This window comes from Rhizophagus irregularis, chromosome 23, assembly GCF_026210795.1.
Source record: "Rhizophagus irregularis chromosome 23, complete sequence".
In the NCBI taxonomy this organism is placed as follows: domain Eukaryota; kingdom Fungi; phylum Glomeromycota; class Glomeromycetes; order Glomerales; family Glomeraceae; genus Rhizophagus; species Rhizophagus irregularis.
Genome location: NC_089451.1, coordinates 352,007 through 374,640, shown reverse-complemented (window position 1 = coordinate 374,640; position 22,634 = coordinate 352,007). Strand labels below are relative to the sequence as shown.

The 22,634-nt window shown below is 33.0% G+C and overlaps 3 protein-coding genes across 3 annotated transcripts; 2 read left to right on the top strand and 1 right to left on the bottom strand.

The window, feature by feature from the left end:
* Positions 1-6,730: 6,730 nt before the first annotated feature.
* Positions 6,731-7,326, bottom strand: OCT59_015046 (uncharacterized protein; the record flags this gene model as incomplete). The annotated part of the gene is made up of 6 exons (XM_025328240.2): positions 6,731-6,815; positions 6,895-6,915; positions 6,989-7,020; positions 7,103-7,123; positions 7,200-7,226; positions 7,309-7,326. 6 exons carry the CDS (start codon positions 7,324-7,326, stop codon positions 6,731-6,733), a joined length of 204 nt encoding a protein of 67 aa, XP_025167462.2.
* A 9,401-nt stretch (positions 7,327-16,727) lies between these two features.
* Positions 16,728-17,201, top strand: OCT59_015045 (uncharacterized protein; the record flags this gene model as incomplete). The annotated part of the gene is made up of 2 exons (XM_066139730.1): positions 16,728-16,886; positions 16,956-17,201. The coding sequence occupies 2 exons, from the start codon at positions 16,728-16,730 to the stop codon at positions 17,199-17,201; spliced, it is 405 nt and encodes a 134-aa protein (XP_066002578.1).
* A 1,313-nt stretch (positions 17,202-18,514) lies between these two features.
* On the top strand, positions 18,515-19,727 carry OCT59_015044 (uncharacterized protein; the record flags this gene model as incomplete). The annotated part of the gene is made up of 3 exons (XM_066139729.1): positions 18,515-18,763; positions 19,013-19,246; positions 19,314-19,727. The coding sequence occupies 3 exons, from the start codon at positions 18,515-18,517 to the stop codon at positions 19,725-19,727; spliced, it is 897 nt and encodes a 298-aa protein (XP_066002577.1).
* Positions 19,728-22,634: the final 2,907 nt, after the last annotated feature.

Here is a 22,634-nt window from a genome sequence, read left to right as displayed (position 1 = left end):
TCAGAAGATTGATCCCTGGAAAGGTCGTCTTTTAAAATTAGATCTTTTTTTTCATCAGACAAAAATTTCTATTATTTCTGTTTATATTCCTCCTTATCATTCTATTCATTATAAAAAACGTGATGCTATTCTTGTTCAACTTAATTTATGGCTTGATAAAGCCCGTTCCAATAACTATCACGTAGTTATCCTTGGTGATTTTAATGCAGATGAAATTTCACATTCACATCTTTCTCAACATCATTTGAAAATTTTACGATCACTCTCTTCTCGATATTTTACGGATCACCAATCCCATATTTCCTCAATTTCAGGTCCTAGTCCTACCTTTTATCATCAAAATGGTTCTTCAAGACTTGATTATATCTGGTCATCCCCTGGATTTCCTGCTCCCGGTCTTTTCTCTCAAGTTGCAACTTGTCCTAAGCTGAATGATAATCAATTTACTGATCATCGTGTACTTATAACGGCTTTTGATTTTAGCTCATGTTTCGCTATTTTATCCAAAGCTCGATTAAAGCAGAAAAGCGAACAACGCACCATCTTTCTTTACAAAAATTTGAAAGATGACACTTGGGACAAATTTTCCAATGAAGTAAACTCACGTCTTGAGTTATACTTGACCACACACCACCCTTCAGTTTCTTCACTTTCAGCTCTTTCATTGGACAAACTTTGGCACGCTCTTAAACGTTCTATTCTTGGTGGTGCCATTGATTCTCTACCATTCCAACATGTATCCAATACTCATCACCATAAATATCCTCCTGAACTTACCATGCTTATCGCTGTCAACAAATTCTTGGATAGATTATTGTTTAAATTGACCACATCTAGGCCTGGTCGTCCTGTTCAAATTTTACAAATGATTAATTCTTTACCAACCCAATTAATCCTCCTTAAGTCTCTTTTAACAGATTATACTATACCTTCTTATAGTACAACACCGCTTCCTACTTTTGTCAAATTTTTACGTTCACAAAAAGCTTTGGTCTCAGCTTATCTTTCCACACAATTTCATCAGCATCGTGTAGATTCCATTGAATATTATACTGCTCTTAGAGATGAACATTTCTCTACATCCCCGGGCTTTTTATTTCTTCAGCCCTATCAGTGGAACATCGTTCTATCGTCCTTGATAGAGTTTTAGTTGTTATTGACTCCAAACCCACATTACTTACTAATCCTTCAGATATCAAACAAGCTGCTATTAAACACTTCCAATCGGTTGTCGCTCCTCCTTTGGTCCAGTATTCTTCTACAGATTCATTTCCTCCAAAATGGCAACGAGCTTATACTCCTCTTCCAGATATTGATTCGTCCTTATATAACTCGGTTATGTCTCCTATTCTGGCCGATGAATGGAAAAATACTCTCAATTCTATGCCTAATAATAAAGCCTCTGGTCCTTCCAAGATATCTTATGAGATGCTCAAACATTTAACTGGAGAAACTTTCGATTTGTCCCTTGTATTAGCCAATGCTTGTCTTATTCATGGAGATATTTCTGCTGATTGGCGTAAAGCGCTTGTTTATCCCATTCCAAAGCCTTATGAATTTGACGCCCAATTGAAGAATACGTGACCTATCACTCTATTGGAAATAGTACGAAAATGTGTGGTTAAGATCGTTACAACTCGACTATCAAAATCCTAGCCGACAATCAAGTGCTCCAAGGTGGTAATTTTGCTGGATTACCAGGCGGCTCCACCGACATTCCTATTAAGATGCTTGATGCTATTATTCATCAACGACGCTTTGATAAAAGCGATGACCAAGAACTATGGGTTGTTTCTCAGGACATTTCTAAGGCCTTTGATTCAATTGATTTGAACATGCTTAGATTGGCTTTAATCCGTCTGCATATCCCGTCTTTATTTATCAAATTTATCATTAACCTTTTTACAAGGCGTAATAATAAAATTATTACACATCATGGTGATACTTCTGGATATAGAGTTAGAATTGGTATTGACCAAGGTGAAATCATCTCTCCACTATTATGGGTTATATACTTGGATCCATTACTTACCACACTTAATCGAGAAGCTTGTGATCCCTTTATTTTGAAATCTTCTGCATTATTGGATTATTCTCCAATTGAATATGAACAACATAATCTTCCTGTTTCACATATTACATTTATGGATGACTCTACTTTGATTGCTTCATCTAAACAAGGAATTGAAGATCGCCTTTCCATCACTGCTGAATTTTACACTTTAAATAATACTCAAGCAAATTCAGCAAAATATATTCTTCTTTCTTCTGAACAATTTTCTCAAACTATTGTATTTGATCTATTCCCATCTTCTTTAAATACGATTCATACCCTTACTTTAAAGGCGTTAGCCTTATCTACATCTTTTCGGTTTTTAGGTGTTTGGTTTAACCTTTCGGCTTCTTCTCGTTTCGTTCATAACCAAACTGTTTCTATGGTCAAAGATATGGCCGCTCTACTCAGTCCTAAAAAACTTTTAGCACAACATATAGCTTATCTTTATAACGTTGTCCTACTTCCGAGGCTAGAATTTCGCCTACAAACCACATTATTTGCAGAATCCACCATTAATCGCATGGTTTCTCCAATGCTTTTTCTTATTCGTCAGAAGGCTGGTTTGGCCTCAGTCACTCCTCTTTCCGCACTCTTCACACTGTTGCCTTTCTCTATTCAACAAGCGTTTGGTCGATTTCTATCATCTCATGTGGCTTCATGGCAGAAAATTTTTTCTCACCCTTCATATAAGCTCTTTGCTAATTATATGATTACTTATCTCCAAGGTTTTTTGGACTGTGATGTCTGCCCTTCTACTATTGACCTGAAACCATGGTCCCACACCTTTTCTTTGCGAACACATTCTTTATTTAATTCTTTATTGTTCTCTTCTCGTTTAAATATCACGTGGTCTTTACTGTTCCGACCTCTGAGGAAAGATTTACGTCCGGCGATTCCACTCCAGTCTATCTTACCAAAAGATTTATTTACTTCCATGAAAAATGTTCGGATAAATTTCTGCACTCAATTTCTTGCTCAATTGATTACACCGTGTGGCTCTCGACTTTTCTCATGGAAAGATTTACGTTTTCTTAAACGAGTATCGAACAAAGGATCTGTGCCTGCTTGGTTTAATTATTTGTTCAATCTTATTGTTATTCCTAATTCACCTTCTTTTTTTATTTTACAACAATTTAGAATTCCTAGTTCTCATACTGTAGCTTCTATTTCTTTTATAGATATTAGTCGAAATTATTGGTTTAACCCTCAATGGGCTATTTCTTTTAATCGCAATACTAACTCTTTCCTCGTTGGCCGTGTGATTACCACCTATCCTGCTCCACGTAATGAAGCTCTTATTTCACATTGGATTGCGTCATCGGTTGATGATTTATTTTCTGAATTTACTGCATGCCAAGGTTGTGCCTCTGCTATTCCGCGATCCTCTACCTCTAAGACTTTGATTAAACGATGTCCCTCTGAAGGATGTTTCTCTTATGTTCCGTTATCAAGTTTGATCCGTTATCCTACGAAACCTCGTACTTATATACATGCGGATACTCGTTCGGTTTCACTTTCTGCCTCGTTAGGCTATGCCAAATCTCTTTTACTATTTCATCTTTTTGCTCCAGTTCGCTTACCTCCTACGAATGAACTTGTGCTTAGGATTTCTGATATCCAACTTCCTTCTTCGGTGTTTACCCTTTATATTGATGGTTCCTTCCTTCCTCCTTCTAGTCATCCGACACCTTCGATGGCTTATGCATGGACTGCTATCGACTCTGATGGATTTATTTTGGAATCCCATTATAATATCATCTCTTCCATTTTTCCTTCTGCTTTACGTTCAGAAGTTTTTGCTTTATTGCACGGATTGGACTCCCTTCCTCGGAATTTAAAGATTACTGTTGCCACTGATTGTGCTCAATTACTTTCTTTATGGTCTTTATATGTGGATGCTCCTTTTATTCCCAGAATGCTTAAAGAATCCAACCACCTTTTGTGGTCCTCCATACGCACTATTATGTTGCAAAAAAATCTGGAAGTTATCTTGATTAAGGTTCCTGCTCATGCCGACGACCCTTTGAATAATCATGTGGATGCATTAGCCAAAGCCGCTCATACTGACTCACATCTCTCTTCTTGTCCACCATCGGAATTGATGGCTCCTTGCATTTTACAATTTAATTCCTTACCTGTGGATATGAATATCCAGAAATTTATTAGAGATATTTTTGACGCCAAAAGTCTTTTAACTCTTGCTGTATTACCAAGATTTAATTCCTATTCTTCAACTTCTGATATTGATTGGGCTTGCACCAAATTTTGTCTCAATAACGATAAGCATTTTATCTCTCATCAGAATGGCCGTTCCGAGTTTTGTGGTTTCCGTATCAAGCTACTTTTAGATATGCTTCCAACGCTTACAACTCTTCAGAGACGAAAGCCTCATCTTTATAATCCAAGTTGGCTTTGTCCTCAATGTAATTCCTTTCCCCGAGACTCTGGACCACTTGTGGACTTGTCCTTATATTTTACCGGAATTTAGCCCTTTACAAACTTTTAAAACATTACTATTGGCTCTTCGGACTACTTATCTTGATAATTTCCTTTCCGCGTCATCCTTAATCCCTTTACCGGACTCTTTTGCAGCTGAATTTATGGCTCTTAATTGTTGGGATTGTGACCCTCCTTCAATTTCCTGCCTGCGACTCACAAGAGGACTTATACCGATATCTTTGACAGGATTTCTTGGAATTTATTTTTCTTTACCTACCATATGGTCTATCTTAGATACACCTTTGCACGACTTTCATTTTGACCTTTATGTTCAAATCTGGTTGTGCCGATCCATTTTCTTTCATCATTGGGAATTAGCTCAAGGCATTACAAAAAAAATGAAATCGTCAGCTCTTGGGCCTTCTTCTATTCTTCAACCTTCCTCTAACATTCCTCTTGACTCTTCGACACCTTCCTTGGCGACAGCTTCCTTGGATTCCTGGGTTTCTTGGGTTTCCTCTTCTATAATCCGTGGGGGATCTTGGATTTCGCATTTGGATTTTTGGCGCCGCTTAACAGTTCAGCCTCTACTTAGGATTTCTTTTTGGTAACGGATTGGATCTTAGGACATGCTGGATAGTTGACTCACACTGGCCTTCGGGTAAAGATGGGGTATGCGTTTCTGTAATAGTTTAGTTTTTCTTTACTTAATTTTATTTTGTTTAGATTTCTTTACTTGTATGAATCGTGAAGCTAGTTCTTTTTATTTTTTATGTTTATTTTCTATATTTGATATTTGTAATATTGTTCGATTTGTTTATTGTACTTTTCGTTTAAATTTAATAATAAAAGATAAAGTCATAAGACTGTTTGCTCATAATCACCAAATATGGACTGTCCCAAATGTGTGACTATAAAGAGAGTTGACTGTAACTCACAAGTAAACTTTAAGTACTGAAGTAAAAATACATTTTATGACATAACTCTGTCAATATTGAAGCTAGGGATTCGATTTTACTATCATTAGAATCCTCTCATCGAGATGAATTTAATGATATATATTTTATTAAAATCAAATAACTGGTTATATTAAAAACAGGGGTATGTGTGATAACAAAATTTTGAAATACCTCTGTAATACGCAACTTTTGAAAATTTTAATATAAACTCTACGCAAACCTCAAATGTGAGTTGTATCAGTATTGTTCAGGATTCTCTATGAGCTGTACACAGAGACTTTTTATATGAGTAATATGCATAATTGACACCTAATATTGAAAATCCTGCAAAAATACGCAAATAAAATTTCAGACATTAAGTTATTAATTATTTTATCATGACTTTTATATTATTTATAAAACCAAATACTAATGTGAAAAAATAGAATTTATTCTAATTTACCATTTTTTTAGATGAAAAATTCTTAGATTGTACGCAAATCAAAACTTTACTTTTTCTAATTTCACTATGATGGTGACGCATTTGTGTATCCTACCCCTATATATATATTTCTGAGTCCTACAGTATCATAGACTTTAATATAAAAATTGTCATTCTCAAAGTTCTATGAAGATGTGTCTAAGAAAATATCTAGTGCCAGAATTATATTTGATAATCCTTTAACAAAATTTTTATATGGCAGATTTTAGATTTCTAGAGCCTAGGTCTGAAAATAAGAAACTTGCGGATAAGACCATCCATTTCATCCAAATTTCAAATTGACGAATGTTGGATAAAAGTTGGTCTAAATTCGGCCAATCATTACCAAAAAAATCGTCAAAATTATTATGAATGATTTGCACAGTTCACCTGCCACTTGTTAACAAATCGATCAGTAGAAATTGGCAACAAATTGGTAAAATTAAATTGATGATTGTTAATAAACCTAATAATTTATTACTGATTTTTGTATATTTAACTGATTATTGATTTTAATTTTATAATAATTTATTAATTAAATTTTATTAATTTGTTTTATTAAAAATTACATATTAAATTAATATATAGCTATCTATTATCTATATACACCATCCATCATCATTCACCATCCATCATCCATCATCCACCCATCATCTTCACCTAACTTAATAAAAATCTGTAGAAAACTTACAAAAAAAAGGAGGAAACGGTTAGTAATCTACCTATTTTTAAATAAAAAAATTGAAGTTTCAAAAGAAACTTACCTGATTTGATAAAATTCAAAGGGGAAACCTACAAAAAAAAGTAAAGAAACGGTTAGTTCGTTTCTTTAATAATAATAAAAACTGAAGTTTCAAAAAATTTGAAACTTATCAATCCAATAAAGTCCGAAGAGAAAAATCTACAAAAAAAAAGAAGAAATAATTAGTTTAATGTTTTTTCAATAAAAAAAAATAAAGTTTCAAAATATTGAAACTTACCCCCAATTCGTTAATGGAAACCTACAAATAAAAAAAGAAACGGTTAATTCATTTCTTTAATAAAAAAAATAAGTTTTGAAAATTCAAAACTTACCTGCCCATCCAATAAAGTCCGAAGAGGGAAATCTACAAAAAAAAGAAGAAACAATTAGTTTAATGTTTCTTCAATAAAAAAAAATCAAAGTTTCAAAATATATTCAAAACTTACCCTCAAATCGATAATGGAAACCTACAAAAAAAAGAAACAGTTAGTTCGTTTCTTTAATAATAATAAAAACTGAAGTTTTGAAAAATTTGAAACTTACCAATCCAATAAAGTCCGAAGGGGAAATCTACAAAAAAAAAAGAAACAATTAGTTTAATGTTTCTTTGATAAAAAAAAAATCAAAGTTTCAAAATATATTTGAAACTTACTCCCTTACCCCAATTCATTAATGGAAACCTACAAAAAAAAAAAATAAAGAAAACAGTTAGTCCGTTTCTTTAATAATAATAAAAAATAAAGTTTCAAAATACACATTAAAACTTACTCGTCTATTTCTCAATAATAGTACGAAGAAGAATTTATAAAAAAAATAAAGAAACCGTTAGCAAACCGATTCTTTTATAAAAAAAATCTCAAAAAGTTTTGAAATATTTCAAAACTTATCTGATCCATCAGCTTGAAGTGAAAGCCTACAAAAAGAAGAAAGAAATAATTAGTAAATCGTTTCTTTTAAAGTTTCAAAATTAACCCAACTTCAAAACTTACCATTGACTAATTCATGCCCTAAACTCTAATATCTATTATACTTTGAGGGTATCTTGAACCTACAAAAAAAAAGAATGAAAATATTAGTAAACGTTTCGTTAAATAATTTTTTTAAAAAATCTAACTCGTTCCTACACGTCTAAAAGCTGAATAACTAAAAAAAAAATTGAAATTAGTTTATTAAGCGAAAACAAGGAAAATAAAAAAAAATAAAAACTTACCGAAATACGGTATCCAAAGAGCTGAGGCATCACCTAAAAGAAGAAAGAGGGAATGGACGAAAGAAAGGGGAAAGGGAAAGACGAAAAGTGAGAGGAAAAGGGAGACGAAAAAGTGAGTAGAAAGGGGAAAAATGAAAGGATGACAAAGGAGTGTGTGGAAAAGTAAAGTGAGTGAAAAGGGAAGATGAAAGTGTGAGAAAAAAAAAGTTTAAATAAAGTTAATAGATTTTTGCCATTGGTCAAAAAATGTAACGAATCACATGACCAATCGGCAAAAATTATGCCGAAAGCTCTTAACAGTCAAAAGTTTTGATTTCGACCAGTGGTATTAGCCGATTTTTAATAATGACCAGTGTTTGGCAATTTTTTTTTAACAATTAGATGATTGGTGAATTTTAAATGGTTCTTAAGACCAGAAATAGGTGATAAATTGGCAAACCTAATTTTGGTCAATTTTCATCCAGTTTTTAATGCAGGCTGGAACTTTACCAAAACTTTAGCCTGCATTACCGAAACTTGGCTGGTATGGTTTATTGCCAATTTTTCTTATTTCGACCAGTGGATTGCAAAATTACAAATTTACGCTGAAATGAAACTATACTTTGCAGACGTTTTACAGAAACTTCAAGTTTTCAAACAATATTATTTTAATATTATTTTGATATTAAAATGATATTAAAATAATAATTGAAGTAACATCAAAATAATATATTTAAGTTTAATTTAAAGATATCATTTTAATGTCATTTCAGATATCATTTTGATATTAATTTAATATTGATTCAATATTAATATGATATCAAAATGATAATACTTTATTTTGATATCACATCGATATTAAATTTATACATGCTGCCCAAATTATTTTGGGATGCCATAATTCATTCGGTTTATATATAATTTACTATGTAAAGTGCCAAAATAATTTGGGATGCCATAATTGAATTTGGAATTTTACTTATAATTACGGCAGTCCAAAATAATTTGGGTGGCATGTATAATTAAATTAATATTGAATCAATATTGAAATAATATCAAAACAATATTATTAAGATAAAGTTAACAATATCAATTCTATATTGATTAAAAATGTTAAATTTCTGTAAAGACATTTTTGATGAATATTTACAAGTAATGACCTGTAAAGCAAAAAAAATCAATAAGTTATTTAGCTATGAATATGATCCTGTAATTCTGAAAAAGATTAATGGTATTATATCAGATATATAGTTAATCAGATTATCTGTAATACTAACAAAGTTCAAGGCTCACTAATCCTCAAATTAATTATATTATAGAACAGGTCAAATCTAAGACAATCACTGAGCAGAAAGCATGGCTATTACTTCAGCTTATGATTCTAATTCAGATGATTCTGAAATTAATGAATCTAACTCTGATACTAATAAATCTGATTCTAATATATATTTCAAATTTAATAATTTTGACTCTAATAATGAATATAATTATAAACTTCATGAAAAGCTTCAGTTATGCATGAAAAAATAGCAAAAATAGTGAAGTTAGAGAATAAAACATTAACTAAACTTAAAGAGTGGTCACAAAATGACTCTCAAGTAAATGATGATGATTTTGATAAAATACTTATAAAAATTCACAAAAACCATAATGTATATTTTGATGATCTAAAAGGGTTGATCACCCTTGGCTCATTGGTTAGTCCGTGAGTCCTCTCATGAAGCCTGAGTATGGTGAGGTCGCAGGTTCGATTCCACCAATCACAGAAATTAAAAGAATTTTACTGCAGACACTACTACCAATAGTGTGAAAGTACAGGGATTAGTGTAGGCTGGACTGCATCATGATAAATTAGTATGTACCGGTCGGCAGCATATTTCAACAAAGGGTCATGGTATCCTCTTAGCGTTCCTTATGAGGCCATTGGGAAGCCTATTGTCCTGTCTGGATGGTCACTACTTGCATACCATCTGGGTGAGCTCTTGTCTTAGTGGTCACTCTACAATACCACTAAGGATGTGGTAAACCTTACTATAGGGGTTTACTACACTAGATGGTCCTCATAGATAGAGCTTCAAAAATGACTCGCATAAACTTGCATTTTTGACTCGCATAATTGTAAATTTTCGTTTAATTATATTCCAACTTAATAAAAGTACTTTAAAATTAAGGTTTTTGACTCGTGACTCAACTCAACTCAACTCATTAGAAGCTCTACTCATAGATGGTAAAGTCTCAAGTGCAATGTCTTAGCAGTAGTTTACCTTCTAATAGGTTTAGGCTGATTGGAGACGTTCGGTTCTAAGGTGAGGTTTGAATTTGACGTACTGGTGGGTGATCCTTGGGTAACTGGATTGGTTACTTATAATAAAGGGGTGATCCCAATACCCTTAGCAGCTTACTGTCCTAGTAGTCACTACTATTACTACTGGGGGATTTACAACTATGGTAGGCTGGTATGGTAATCGCGGCCTGTAGTGGGCTTTGTGCGGCCATATTAGTAGTCTTAAGTATTGCAGTATTCCTCTAAGCTAACCATCGTGGAAGGACTTCTAGATGTCTGCTCCGTTATATCTGCCGTACGTGGGTGGTTGCTCACTTCTGACAGGCGCTAGTGGGTAGTATAACTGTGTCAGAACCCTGCTACACTATGATCCATTCTTGTGTGGGTATAAACTTGGGTCATCTTCCCAGTGTGATATATAGGGGGTAGGGGGGATGTACATCCGGTTACTTCTAATAATTAGAGTAGGTGTTTAGTTAGCTGTCGCTCAATGGTAGGAGTGCATTTCCACAACTTTAGTTGTAGTGCTCCTTCCATGTAGCTCTGCGAACCGGCTATGCTGATGTCTCCTAAAAATAAAAAAAAAAAAAAAAATATTTTGATAATCTCATACTTCAGTTAGTAATAAAATCCATCATCTCTCTGGTGACTACCTAAAAGTAATATTGGGAGAATTATTTATTCACATAGATTGGATTATTGTATAGTTTTTTTCTTTTTTTAAATTATGTAAGTGGCTTAAATAGCATGTAAACGTTATCTATATTTTTTTTTAGCATCCTATAGTAAAACATTACTGCTTCATTATTAGCAGTGCTTAAAATAGATGATAAAATTCCGGTGAAAACCGGAATTTTCAAAAAATCACTGGTAAAAATTTTTATATTTCAGATTTTTTTCCAGAAAATTTTTAAGTTTAACGGATTTTTGTCCGGCAAAATTTTTTGTATATCGGCATTAAATAAAATCATAAATTATCAATTTGATAATCATTTGCGATTTTTGATTTTTACGTTACTGTTAAAAAATGTCTATCGAGCAATATTTTAAGACAAAAATGCCTAAGGAAGACGTAGAATTTGACAATAATGAATCTAGTGAAGTAGATTCGGATTTAGAAGAAGCTGATATTGAAGTACCAAATAATTATAGACGCGCAACACAAAAAAAATTAAATTTAAAAAAAAAGAAAGTGCAACTTTTATCAAAGAGAAAAACAGGAGTTTTTCAAAATGAATGGTTAAATATTTATAAGTGGTTGATATATGATGGATCAAGAAATCTAATGTTTTGCTCACTATGCCAAAGTCATAAAAAACAAAATAAGTTTAGAAAAGAAGGTATGTAGTTTTTTTTATTTTATAAATAATTAATTTAATTGTCTATTATTATAATTTAAATTAAAAATAATTATTTTAAATTAGGTTCAAAGGATTTTAAATCTTCCGCACTATCAGAACATTTCACAACTAAAGATCACACTGATGCAACAAATCGGGAGATTGCAAAGGTAGAACTTATTAAGGTTACCAACAATGCTATAGATAGGGCTCAAAATCACGTTAGTGTTTTAATGAAGATAATATTTTGGCTAGCAGAAAATGATATTTCACTAAACAAATTACCTGAAGTTGTAAGACTATGTAGAATTCTTGATTGTCCACAGCTATTATCAGCTTCTAATACAATTACTTATGAAAATAATGTATCTGGACGTGAAATTTTATCTGCTATTTCAAATTCAATAGAAGAAATTATTTGGAAAGAATTGGCTGAAGCAGCTGCATTTGGAATTATGGTGGATGAAAGCACAGATATTTCATGTGAATCCCATCTTATTATATATGTTAAATACTGTTTGTATGGAAATATTAAGATTCGTTTTTTAAAATTAATACAATTAAAAAGCAAAGATTCAAAAACTATTTTCAATGCAATTGTTGATTTATTTGATAAAAAAGGCAAGTTTTTAAATAATATTGTATATTATTTTATTTAATTTATAAATTTTATAATTAACTCAGTTTTTTTTTTACAGGTTTAACAAATAAACTTATGTCATTTGCTTCAGATGGAGCAAGCGTTATGTTAGGAAGATCAACTGGAGTAGCATCAAGACTTAAAGAAATAAATGAGTGTTTATTTATAACACATTGCATTGCACATAGACTTGCTTTAGCCTGCAATTCTGCCGAAAAAAAAGTAGATTTTTGCAAACATGCTGAACATGTTATTAGGTCAGTTTACACTTTTTTTTCTAATTCTACCAATAGAATAGATATTTTACATAAATATCAAGAAATACTAGAGCATCCAATTTTGAAAATTAAGCAAATTTATGAAGTTAGATGGCTTTTTTGGTATGAAGCAATCAAAAATTTATGTCTTTCTATTGAACCTTTGATGGATACATTATTGGAAACAATAACTTCAACGCCTAATAATTCTCAGAGACAAAATTTTATTTCTTTATATGTAGAAATTTGTGATTGGAAATTGCTTGCTTTTTTGCATTTTTTATGGGATATTCTTGGTTATCTTTCTACGTTAAGTAAAATTTTCCAACGAAAAAATATTCAAATATCTGATATAGATCCAATTATAGAGCTAACTCTCAATAAAATTCAACAACAATTTTTGGATTATGATGATGATGGAAAATTATCATTAGGCGAGCATTTAAATAAATTTTTATCACATTTTTCAGAAGAAGAAAATAATTATAGTATTAGCGCACATCAATTGTTATGGAATGAAAATTACGAAGCTGATTTAATTGCTGATATTTTATCATTTGCATCAGCTGTTGTTTTAGAGATCCAAGAAAGATTTCCTGATAGACCTTTACTTAATTCTATGAAAATACTTGATCATGCAAACTGGCCAAGTAATAAAGAAGAACTCACAAATTATGGGGAAGAGAAATTAAATATGTTGTCAGAATTTTACAAAAAAGAAATTAATAACATTTGCGGAGAATGGTTTGGGTACAAAGCTATAATACATTCAAATTTTAGAAATATAAAAATTGAAAAATTACTTCCAAGATTATTTGAATTTTACTATGATACTTTTCCTAATATTATTAAATTATTAGGAATTATATACTCAATTCCTTTCTCATCTGTTGATTGTGAACGTGGTTTTTCTAAACAGAATTTAATAAAAACTGATTTGAGAAATTCTTTAAATAACGAGACATTACATTATTGGATGATGGTTGGATTAGAAGAAACAGATTTATCTGAATTTGATTTTACTAGAGCATTGCAAATCTGGAATAGTGCTTATAAACGAAGAATTTAATTTTTTTTCAATAAAAAATATAAATTTTCTTTAATAAAAAATGTAAAAATACAAATTTAAAAATAAATTTTTTTTACTAAAATTTATAAGCCGGTAAATTTTATGAAATTCCGGATCCTTGTCCGGTAAAATATTTTCATTCCGGATTCTTGGCCAGTAAAATTTGATTTCTATTTTAAGCACTGATTATTAGTATTATTAGTTCATATGAATTATATTTGCAGAATATTCTATGTGTAACAATACATTACTGGCATCCGCAATTGTAGAATCTATCAATATTTTTATGTCTATACTGGCTAATGAACTTCCCTCAAAGTTCTGGTATATTCTATTTCACCCATTTACACAGTACTGAATTACTAATAAAAAAATCACGTTCCTAATTTTCATGTAGATCATAAAACAGGATGTCATTAAAAAGAAATTCAAAAATAGAAATAGAGCAATTAGAATTTATAATTTGCAAATCTTCAGATAAACGATAACTTTTTATTATTTTACTGATGTTAACGCATTCAAATTACGTGTACAGGCTAATCACATATTAATCTAATTTTGAAAATTCTTTATTCTAATAATATATGATAAATAGTAGGTAATTTTTATTTTATTTAATTTAATCAGATTAAATTCTCATTTCAATGTACAGTAAAGTGTTTTGCTAATTGTGTTGTTAGAATGAAATGAAAATAGATATATTACTATTATAATTTTTTAGCAGTTTTATCAGCTTACAAATAAGCAGTATATGGAATTTTTGCAATAGAAAGGTACGAAACTCAAAAAAAAATTTTAATTTACTTTATATGCTAATTATATTTTTTTTACTGAAATAAATGCAAATTTAATATTAATTCAATTTTTGATATTTTTTGAGTTTTGTACCTTTTTATTGCAAAGATCCTATATTATATTTGAAAAAGGGCTAAAGCATTATTATAAATCATTCACATAATCAAGAATATGGATTACAGTTAACACATACATCTCCTTTTTTTCTAGTTCGCTTATTGATGATCATAGGTTATCAGGAAATTTGCATCAATACTTTTAATAATTTTATTCCTAAAATAGCTAATTTTTTGCAAAAATAATTATGCAGATTTATATGATATTTTTTATAAATATCTTAAATATCTTGCCTATTTTTTCCTTTTATAATTCGATCCTTATTAGAAAATATTCATTATAAAACAATTTTAAATTGAACTGCATTACAAACGAATAAAACTCTCACTTTCTTATATACTTGAAGTAAGAAAAAAAAAAATTTTTCCTTTACCTTTAGTCTATACACTATAAGCAGTTTACTGAAGTGAAAAATGTCTTGCTAGGTATATATTATAGTATTATAGTTCTTTCTTTAGTCTACGGATATCATTTTTCAAGCATGAATGAAATAAGTAAATAGGAATAGAATAATAGGAGTTTTATATATTGTAGCATATTCATATACTGTATATATATCAAAGAGTCTAATGAATATTTCAAAAATTTTTATTAATAAAAAACTTTTCTTTTATATAAGGTCTTACAGTCAAACATTTACAAAAAATAATTTTGTTATTATTATTCATTACTTGAACATATTGTTATCCTGTCAATAATTAAAGCCGACTGAAAAACTTTAACACTTTAACAGGTTAACTGGAGTTTAACTTAATAGGAGAGTCTTAAGTTGATCACAAATAATCATGTAAAATAACGTTAGATGTTTAGTTAAAGAAAATAGGTTTTTATTAAAATAATGTAAAATTTTAGATATGACGAAAAATATAGATAATCTTTTGGTTGCGAAATTAACTATCCTGAATTATACTACTGGGAATAATATTCTTTTCGTATAACTCGAAAACTACAATACAACTCTTGACTATCTGTGAAACTAACTAACTTATGAACTGACTGTAAATTAACTACCGTATATCGCGAGCTATAGTACCTCCCCTATGTATAGTACCCCCCTTGAAAAATTTCATAGAATTGTATAGTACCCAGGGGGATATTTTACAATTATCTCGTGATCTAGTGATCAGATTTGAGCCATCTTTTTTTGTTTGATAGCTCTCATTGAGCTCTTGAAAATAAAAAAAGATCGTTCAAATTGGACCAGTAGATCGTGAGATATTCGCAAAAAATGGAATTTTTAGACTTTGTTTAGTACCCAGGGGTACAGGGTCAAACCCCCGATTTTTGCAAGATACCCAGGGTCAGTGTTAATTTTTCGATAAAAAGTTACTGTGCGGACAATGCACAATTTATTGAGTCTTACTGTGCTGCAAAGTGGTATGGCTATACTACTATAATAGGTACTGTAACACATATGCGCCCAATCACATAAGGATATTTCAAAATTTTTTGTGCGCATGCCGCACATCCTTTCTAAAAAAGGTGTGCGCAAAATTCTGATCATGTGCAAGAATCCTTACCTACTGGTTCCAAATTATTATCAATTATTTTATATTCAGATGCAACAACCACAGATACATTAGGAAAAAGTCAATTGCATTCAATATATATTACATTAGGCAATATCCCAATATGGCGTCATAATAAATAGGATGCAAAGCAACTTTTGGGATATTTACCAATTTTAGAAGCTGCAAATAAAGATCTGGTTTGTGATACCTTTCATAAATCTTTACGTCATTTACTAGAACTGATTATTTTATTAAAATATGGTATAGACCTTTTTATAAATAATGAAAATACCTGGTTTTATCCTAGAGTTTCAACTATTATTGCAGATTGGCCAGAAGCCGCAAGTTTTTATTTAGTTTATAAATCCTCCAATTCAAGCCTTTCATGTCACTCCTGTTTAATTAAAAGGGACAATCTTGCAAATATAGACTTATCAGTTAATGATGTAATACTAAGAACTCATGATGAAATGTGTAAATATTTTGAAAATGATACACAAAAATCTGTTTGCATAGAATCTGTATATAATTTTTTTTGGGATTTGCTGTAAGTATGCAAAAGTAGAAATAATTATAATAACATATATATATATTAATTATAATTATTTATATTATCAAGGAATATAAATATCTACTTGGCTACTGTTTCTGATAGAATGCATCATTTAGATTTGGGTTTATTTCGTTATCAAATTATCTTCACGTGCGATATCTTAAAATTGCAACATGTTAATGGTAATAAATTAGTTAAAGAAGTAGATCGCCATCTAGCAGCAATTCCACGTTTTCCCGTCATTAAAATTTTTTCCAATGGACTGCAGTCAATTGCAAGATTAACTGCTAATGAATATTGAAGTTTGATGAAAGTCATGATATTTGTTATTGATAATTTATATGATGAAAATAATAACGAAGTAGATAATTTTGTAAATAATGATGATCTTGCGAAATTGTACGAATATTGGAATGAAATGTATATTTTAAGTAGATATGAAGAATTTAGTGAAAGTGACTTGGAGAAATTTAATGTATGTATTAAAATTTTAGTAAAATTGAAAATTTAAATTAAATAAATTAAATTAACATTTAAATTTTAGGATGCAATACATAAATGGGCCCGGATGTTTGTCAAGGCTTTTAAATTTGTTTCTCCTTCCAATTTGAAGTTGCCTAAATTGCATTCATGGATTTATCACATTATTGACTCAATACGATCTTATGGCGCAATAAATGGCTATACCACAGAAACTTACGAAAGTCTTCATATAAATATTTCATTAAAATACCCTACCGAATTAGCAATAAAAAAGATGTCAAACCTAAGGTTGCTTGCCGAAACCTAGGGGTTTAGGCAAGATGGCATTTCGCCGAAAAGTGAAATTCTGCTGAAACTATATTAAAGTTATATTAAAAAACTGGCGAAACTTTGGAGAAAGGCGAAACTGCCGAAACTTATTATAAATGCCGAAACTGCCGAAACTCTGCCAAAACTATATATAAATCTATAGTAAAATTTTGATGAAACTAATCGTAGGATTTTGAAGAGGTTTAGACAAGCAACCTTAGTCAAACCTCAGCTTTTACGAACTGTAAGTATTTGGAAATTTATTTATTGTATATATTTATTATATAACTTAAGATGGAAATTAAATTAATAGATAAAACGTCAAGCAATATCTATTAGAATGTCTCAATATTCAGTGAATCCGGCAAAAACACCTCGCACTTGTAAATTTCTGCAAGACTCTTTGAATTCTCTTTACACAAATACATTTTTTAATGAAAAAAAGATTCCGTAGACAATAAAATGCAGATTGGTTTTGCTAGATTTATAGGTTGTCTGGATTCATATCTAGATTTACTTGATAGTTTCACAATTATTGGTGAAACCTGAATAAACATATACAGATCGGTAACACTGGAAAATGGTGCTATAATGCATGCCACAAACAGGTATCATAATAAAGTATGGTTTAGCGACATAGCTATTTCAATTGATTCTGAAGAATCAAATGATTATATATCAGACAAAGGACTTTGTTATAGACAGGTATTTTTCCAATTTATGTAATAATTTATTATAAAAGTATTAATAAATATTTATTATTTATAGGCCTTATTATTAGCAGAAGTATTAACAGAGTCATCGGGCTGGTAGTGTGTCTCGCTAGCGCTCACCCCACCTCGGTCTCACGGCCTCGCAGTACCTACATCCCCCTCTGTGGGGTAGGGAACCCCCCATAGATCCTCCACAATTCTCCACATAGATCCTCCACAAAAATATATAACAAAAAAGGATAAAATAAGGGAAAAGAGAGGAAAATAAGAGGGAATCGGAGAAGTGTGGAGGATGTGGAGGATGTGGAGGACGTTTTAAAAAAATCGGGAGAGGGATCCCCCCAGAAAAAAGTTTTGATTTTACCCCCCCAGATCCTCCACATCTTCCACATCTTCCACACGTACAGGATTCCATTCATTTTCCTATTGGAAGCAATGAGATAGCAAACCAGGTAAGTTATTAGCAGGTAAGTCCCTAGAAGGCCTGTAGAGCCATAGAGATATAACCGGGTAGGAGCACGGATCCTTGGAAAAAATATATTCGGCAATTGAAGATTAGATAACTATAAATTAGTACTCGATTTGATAGAACGAAAAAATGACCACTCAAGCTCAAGTTATCCCCAAATTCGGTGAACAAACGAAAGCCTTCAGTATCAATGAGCTTAAACGGCTTATTGTCACTGCAAAGAGTATGAGTGACCTCGATCAAGCCAAGAGGTATCTTTGCAGTTATTTCATTCCCTGTGCAGATCATCATGGGGTTTTCTGGTGGGACCCGGATAGTAAAAGTTTGAAACACGTTATTGACAAAAATATTGGTAAACTTATCCGTCCAATCACGAAGGTATTCTACACACAACCTGAATAAGGACCCTCTCAAAAGACCGAGTTCAACATCTACAAGTGGTTTATGGTCGAGAATACTGATGTATGTAATGCAACCTGTGATCCCCATAAACAGCGAATCTTCAGATCCTTAACCGGCCAACTCTATCTAAATATCTTCCCAGGATTCCTCCACGTCTTACGTCCGATATCCACCTTTGAGTCTACAATTCACCTCGCGGTTAAATTTATCTTCTCTCACATTCAGGATATCTGGTGTTCGGGTGATTGGAATCTCACCGAGTATATCATCAAGTGGTTGGCCGGTGTATCTGCTGGAAGGAAGATGTACTCGATCCTTTACCTGAAATCTGGACAGGGTTGGGGCAAAGGTATTATAACAGATTTCATTCAGCGCAGCGTCCTAGGCACTCAACTCGTTTATAAGACCAGCGATTCTCAGACGATTCTTGGAAGTTTTAATGGGCAATTACAGGGTAAGGTTCTTCTTCTTCGAGGAAATGCCCACAGAAAAAAGCCAGTGGAATAATCTGTATCGCTCTTTGAAGGATAAGGTAACGAGTGACATAATGGAAATCCATGAAAAATACAAGACACCAACACATTATAAAAACTTTATGTCCACTATCGTCCTAACCAACGAAAATGCTCTCAGAGTGGAGAATGACAATAGGCGCACAGTGTTCTTGGATGTGTCACCATCCCGTAAGGGAGACCTCAACTACTTCAAAAAACTCAGTGACGCTATGAAATACCCAAGCGCCAGTAAGGCATTCTATGCTTACTTGAGAGCCATCGCGGATGCTTACCCAGACTTCAATGGAAATCCACCACCTATGACAACTAATCCTCAAACAGGAACATATCATCTCGACTCTTCCACCCCTATTTCAGTTTATAAAGGATACATACCTCGTAATGAAAAATTATATGACCGACCTACCTATTCAAGAATTTTATAGGGTATATACTTCATACTGTGAAACTCATGGCATTATACCCTTATCAAAGATAAACGCTTCTAGAATCCTATCAAATGAGCTAAGTATAAAAAGTAAAAAAATGCGTATAGGTAAAATAACACCACAAGTTTACAGTATATCTAGGGAGGATCTATACAAGAAGTTTCTCGGCAAAAACTGGATCCACGAAACAGACGAGATAGACATAGAAGGAATTGATATAGAGACTTCTAAGAAACCTGCATCAGACCCTAAAGCCTTGGAAAAGTTCTTGGCAAATATATATAATCCAGCTAACAATCCACAAGACGTACAAGAGAAACCCGCTGAGAAAAAACCCGAACCCGCTGAGGAAAAACCCACTGAGAAAAAACCCGAACCCGCTGAGGAAAAACCCGCTGAGAAAAAACCCGAACCCGCTGAGGAAAAACCTGCACCTGTAATTCGCAAGACTCCTCCACCGCTTCCACCCAAGCCTGACCACTTAAAAGAACGTCCACAAGAGTTAAGAAAAGAACAACCAGATCCCGATGAAGATACTAATGAGTCAAACACCGATAAATCTATAGATAACTTCTCAGATTGTTATCTATCTGACGAGGAACCTGACCAAGAAGAACCTATCCCCGAGCCAGATAACTACGACGTTTTAGATGACTTGCTATCTGACTCAGATTTTACAACTGTGAACCCAGCTCCTGAACAACAACCCGAGTATCCCGCAGAATCTTCTGCATCTGTCACTAAGCCTGACCCAGAACCGGCTTCTGAAGAGCAATTTATCCCAGAACCCGACACAGAACCAGAAGTTGACCGGGATCCTGAACCAAAGGAAGGCACTCGAGCGCACTGGGCTTGGCAAGAAAGACACCGATGGGATCGCAAACCATGGGTTAAAAATTTAAAGGACCAGGTCTTCAATGATCTCTACAATACAGGTAAGGAATTATGGGCCAAGTACCAAGACGCGTCAGACGAATATGACTGGGAAATACTCGCGTTTGAAATAGAGGAATGTCCCACAACGCGTATTGAAGACGAGTACCAGTACTACCTTATGGAGGTAGTAGACCGCTTCAAGGACTGGATTGAATATAATGGATACTTACCTAAAATACCTAGCCGTAAAGAACTCGCAGATTTAATAAGAATATACAAGGATAATCGTAATGCCGAGATTATTCCCACCCCCTCTGGTTATGAAACTATGAGGGCAGATAAGGGAGTAAAGCGCGAGAGATCCCCGAGGAACGTCCAAAAACTGATATGGAACGTGAATGGGAGGCCGCCAATGGAATCATTGATGACTGGGACGAAGAGGATACTGAGGGCGCTATCAACGACATATTGTAAGCGCTATTTGAGATTATTTCTTTTTTTTTCGTATATATATAGAAAGATATTATTTATAGTTGAAGACAAATCATATACATAAAAATGCAATACTCAAGAATTGCCCGCACTTTACCAACACGACCTGACATCAAGGAACTTCAGTATTCCGGTGCTCGCTTTTCCAGAGGAGCTATCGCCAGACTCGGTCAGACTCTCCAGACGCGATTTCCAGATAGAAAGTTTCAGATCCTACTTCCCTATGAAAACTGGAAACCCGGTGGATGGACATCAGGGAAACCAACCAGCCAGCCTCTTTTCACTATTAGACCATTATGATGAAGCACAACTACCGGATGACGCAGACCCTGATTATTTTGAACGATTCATAATTTATGCAAGAGATAGTCCACCGGCCGCAGGAGGATGCAATGGGGAGCTAAATGATTGCCTGTATGAATGCCTAAAAAATATTTACGGCACATTCTCTAAAATGCCAAAGTCAATCGAAAAGCCCGAGTATATCAAAAAGGCATTAGGTCTCAATCGCGATGCTCCCATCCCAGTTTCATGCATGGACAAGGTTGAACAACTCGCAGGAAGTCTCGCAATTAATATTGTGGGGGACATTACCCGAATCTCTAAGAGTAAGTCCGATAGATGTGTAACACTCATCCTATCAGAAGGCCATTACTCCCTCGCGTTAAATCCCGGAAGACTCCACTCCAGTAAAATAGATAGAAAGCGTAATTTACCCATCGTATACCATGAAGATGGGACCAATAATGTAGTCACAATATACAACGGCAAAACGGTTAAGTCTTGTACAATTGCGCAGTTTCAAAAAACTAAGAATTCCAAGAGTTCCTTTATCTCTGTTGAGAAAAACCGTAAAACGGGAATATATGAAACTCTTGAAGAAGCATATCAGAGAATCCACGAGGAGCGGGATGTCTTCTTACAAACTACAAAGAAGTTCAGTTTAGGAATCGACTTATCATACCATAACTGGTCTTACAAAAGAACGGCTCTCTGGTTATTCGAACGATTAAGTGTAGGGATTCCAGCCAATGATCCTCTTGACCCGATAGAAGCAGAGTGGTTAAGTGATGCAATGATGGGAGGATTAATCTGGGCAGATAACGAGTGGAAGGGCTATGGAAGACAGTACGATGCAACAAGTTTATACCCGAGTATCCAACAATCGAACGCGAACTTTCCAATCAGACGGGGTAAATTCCAGACACTTAATAACTTTGTTGACCACAGGGGTTATGCCTTGTATGGATTATTCCATGCTAAGGTAAGTGGGAATAATATTCTCTTCCGACAGAATAAAAGGGGAATCTATACATTCATCAACTTACAACGAGCAAAAAAACTTGGTCTCAATATACAGTTAATACAGGATGGGAAGCCAAATGCATTGATATATGATAGAGAAGCGAGAATCCCTGGAACTGTAATATTTGGTGAGTATGTACACTTCCTCTTCAAAATTAAAAACCAGGGTGGCGTAGCTGGCCGCGTGGCAAAGCGAGTTCTCAACACATTATGGGGAGCATTATGCCAGAG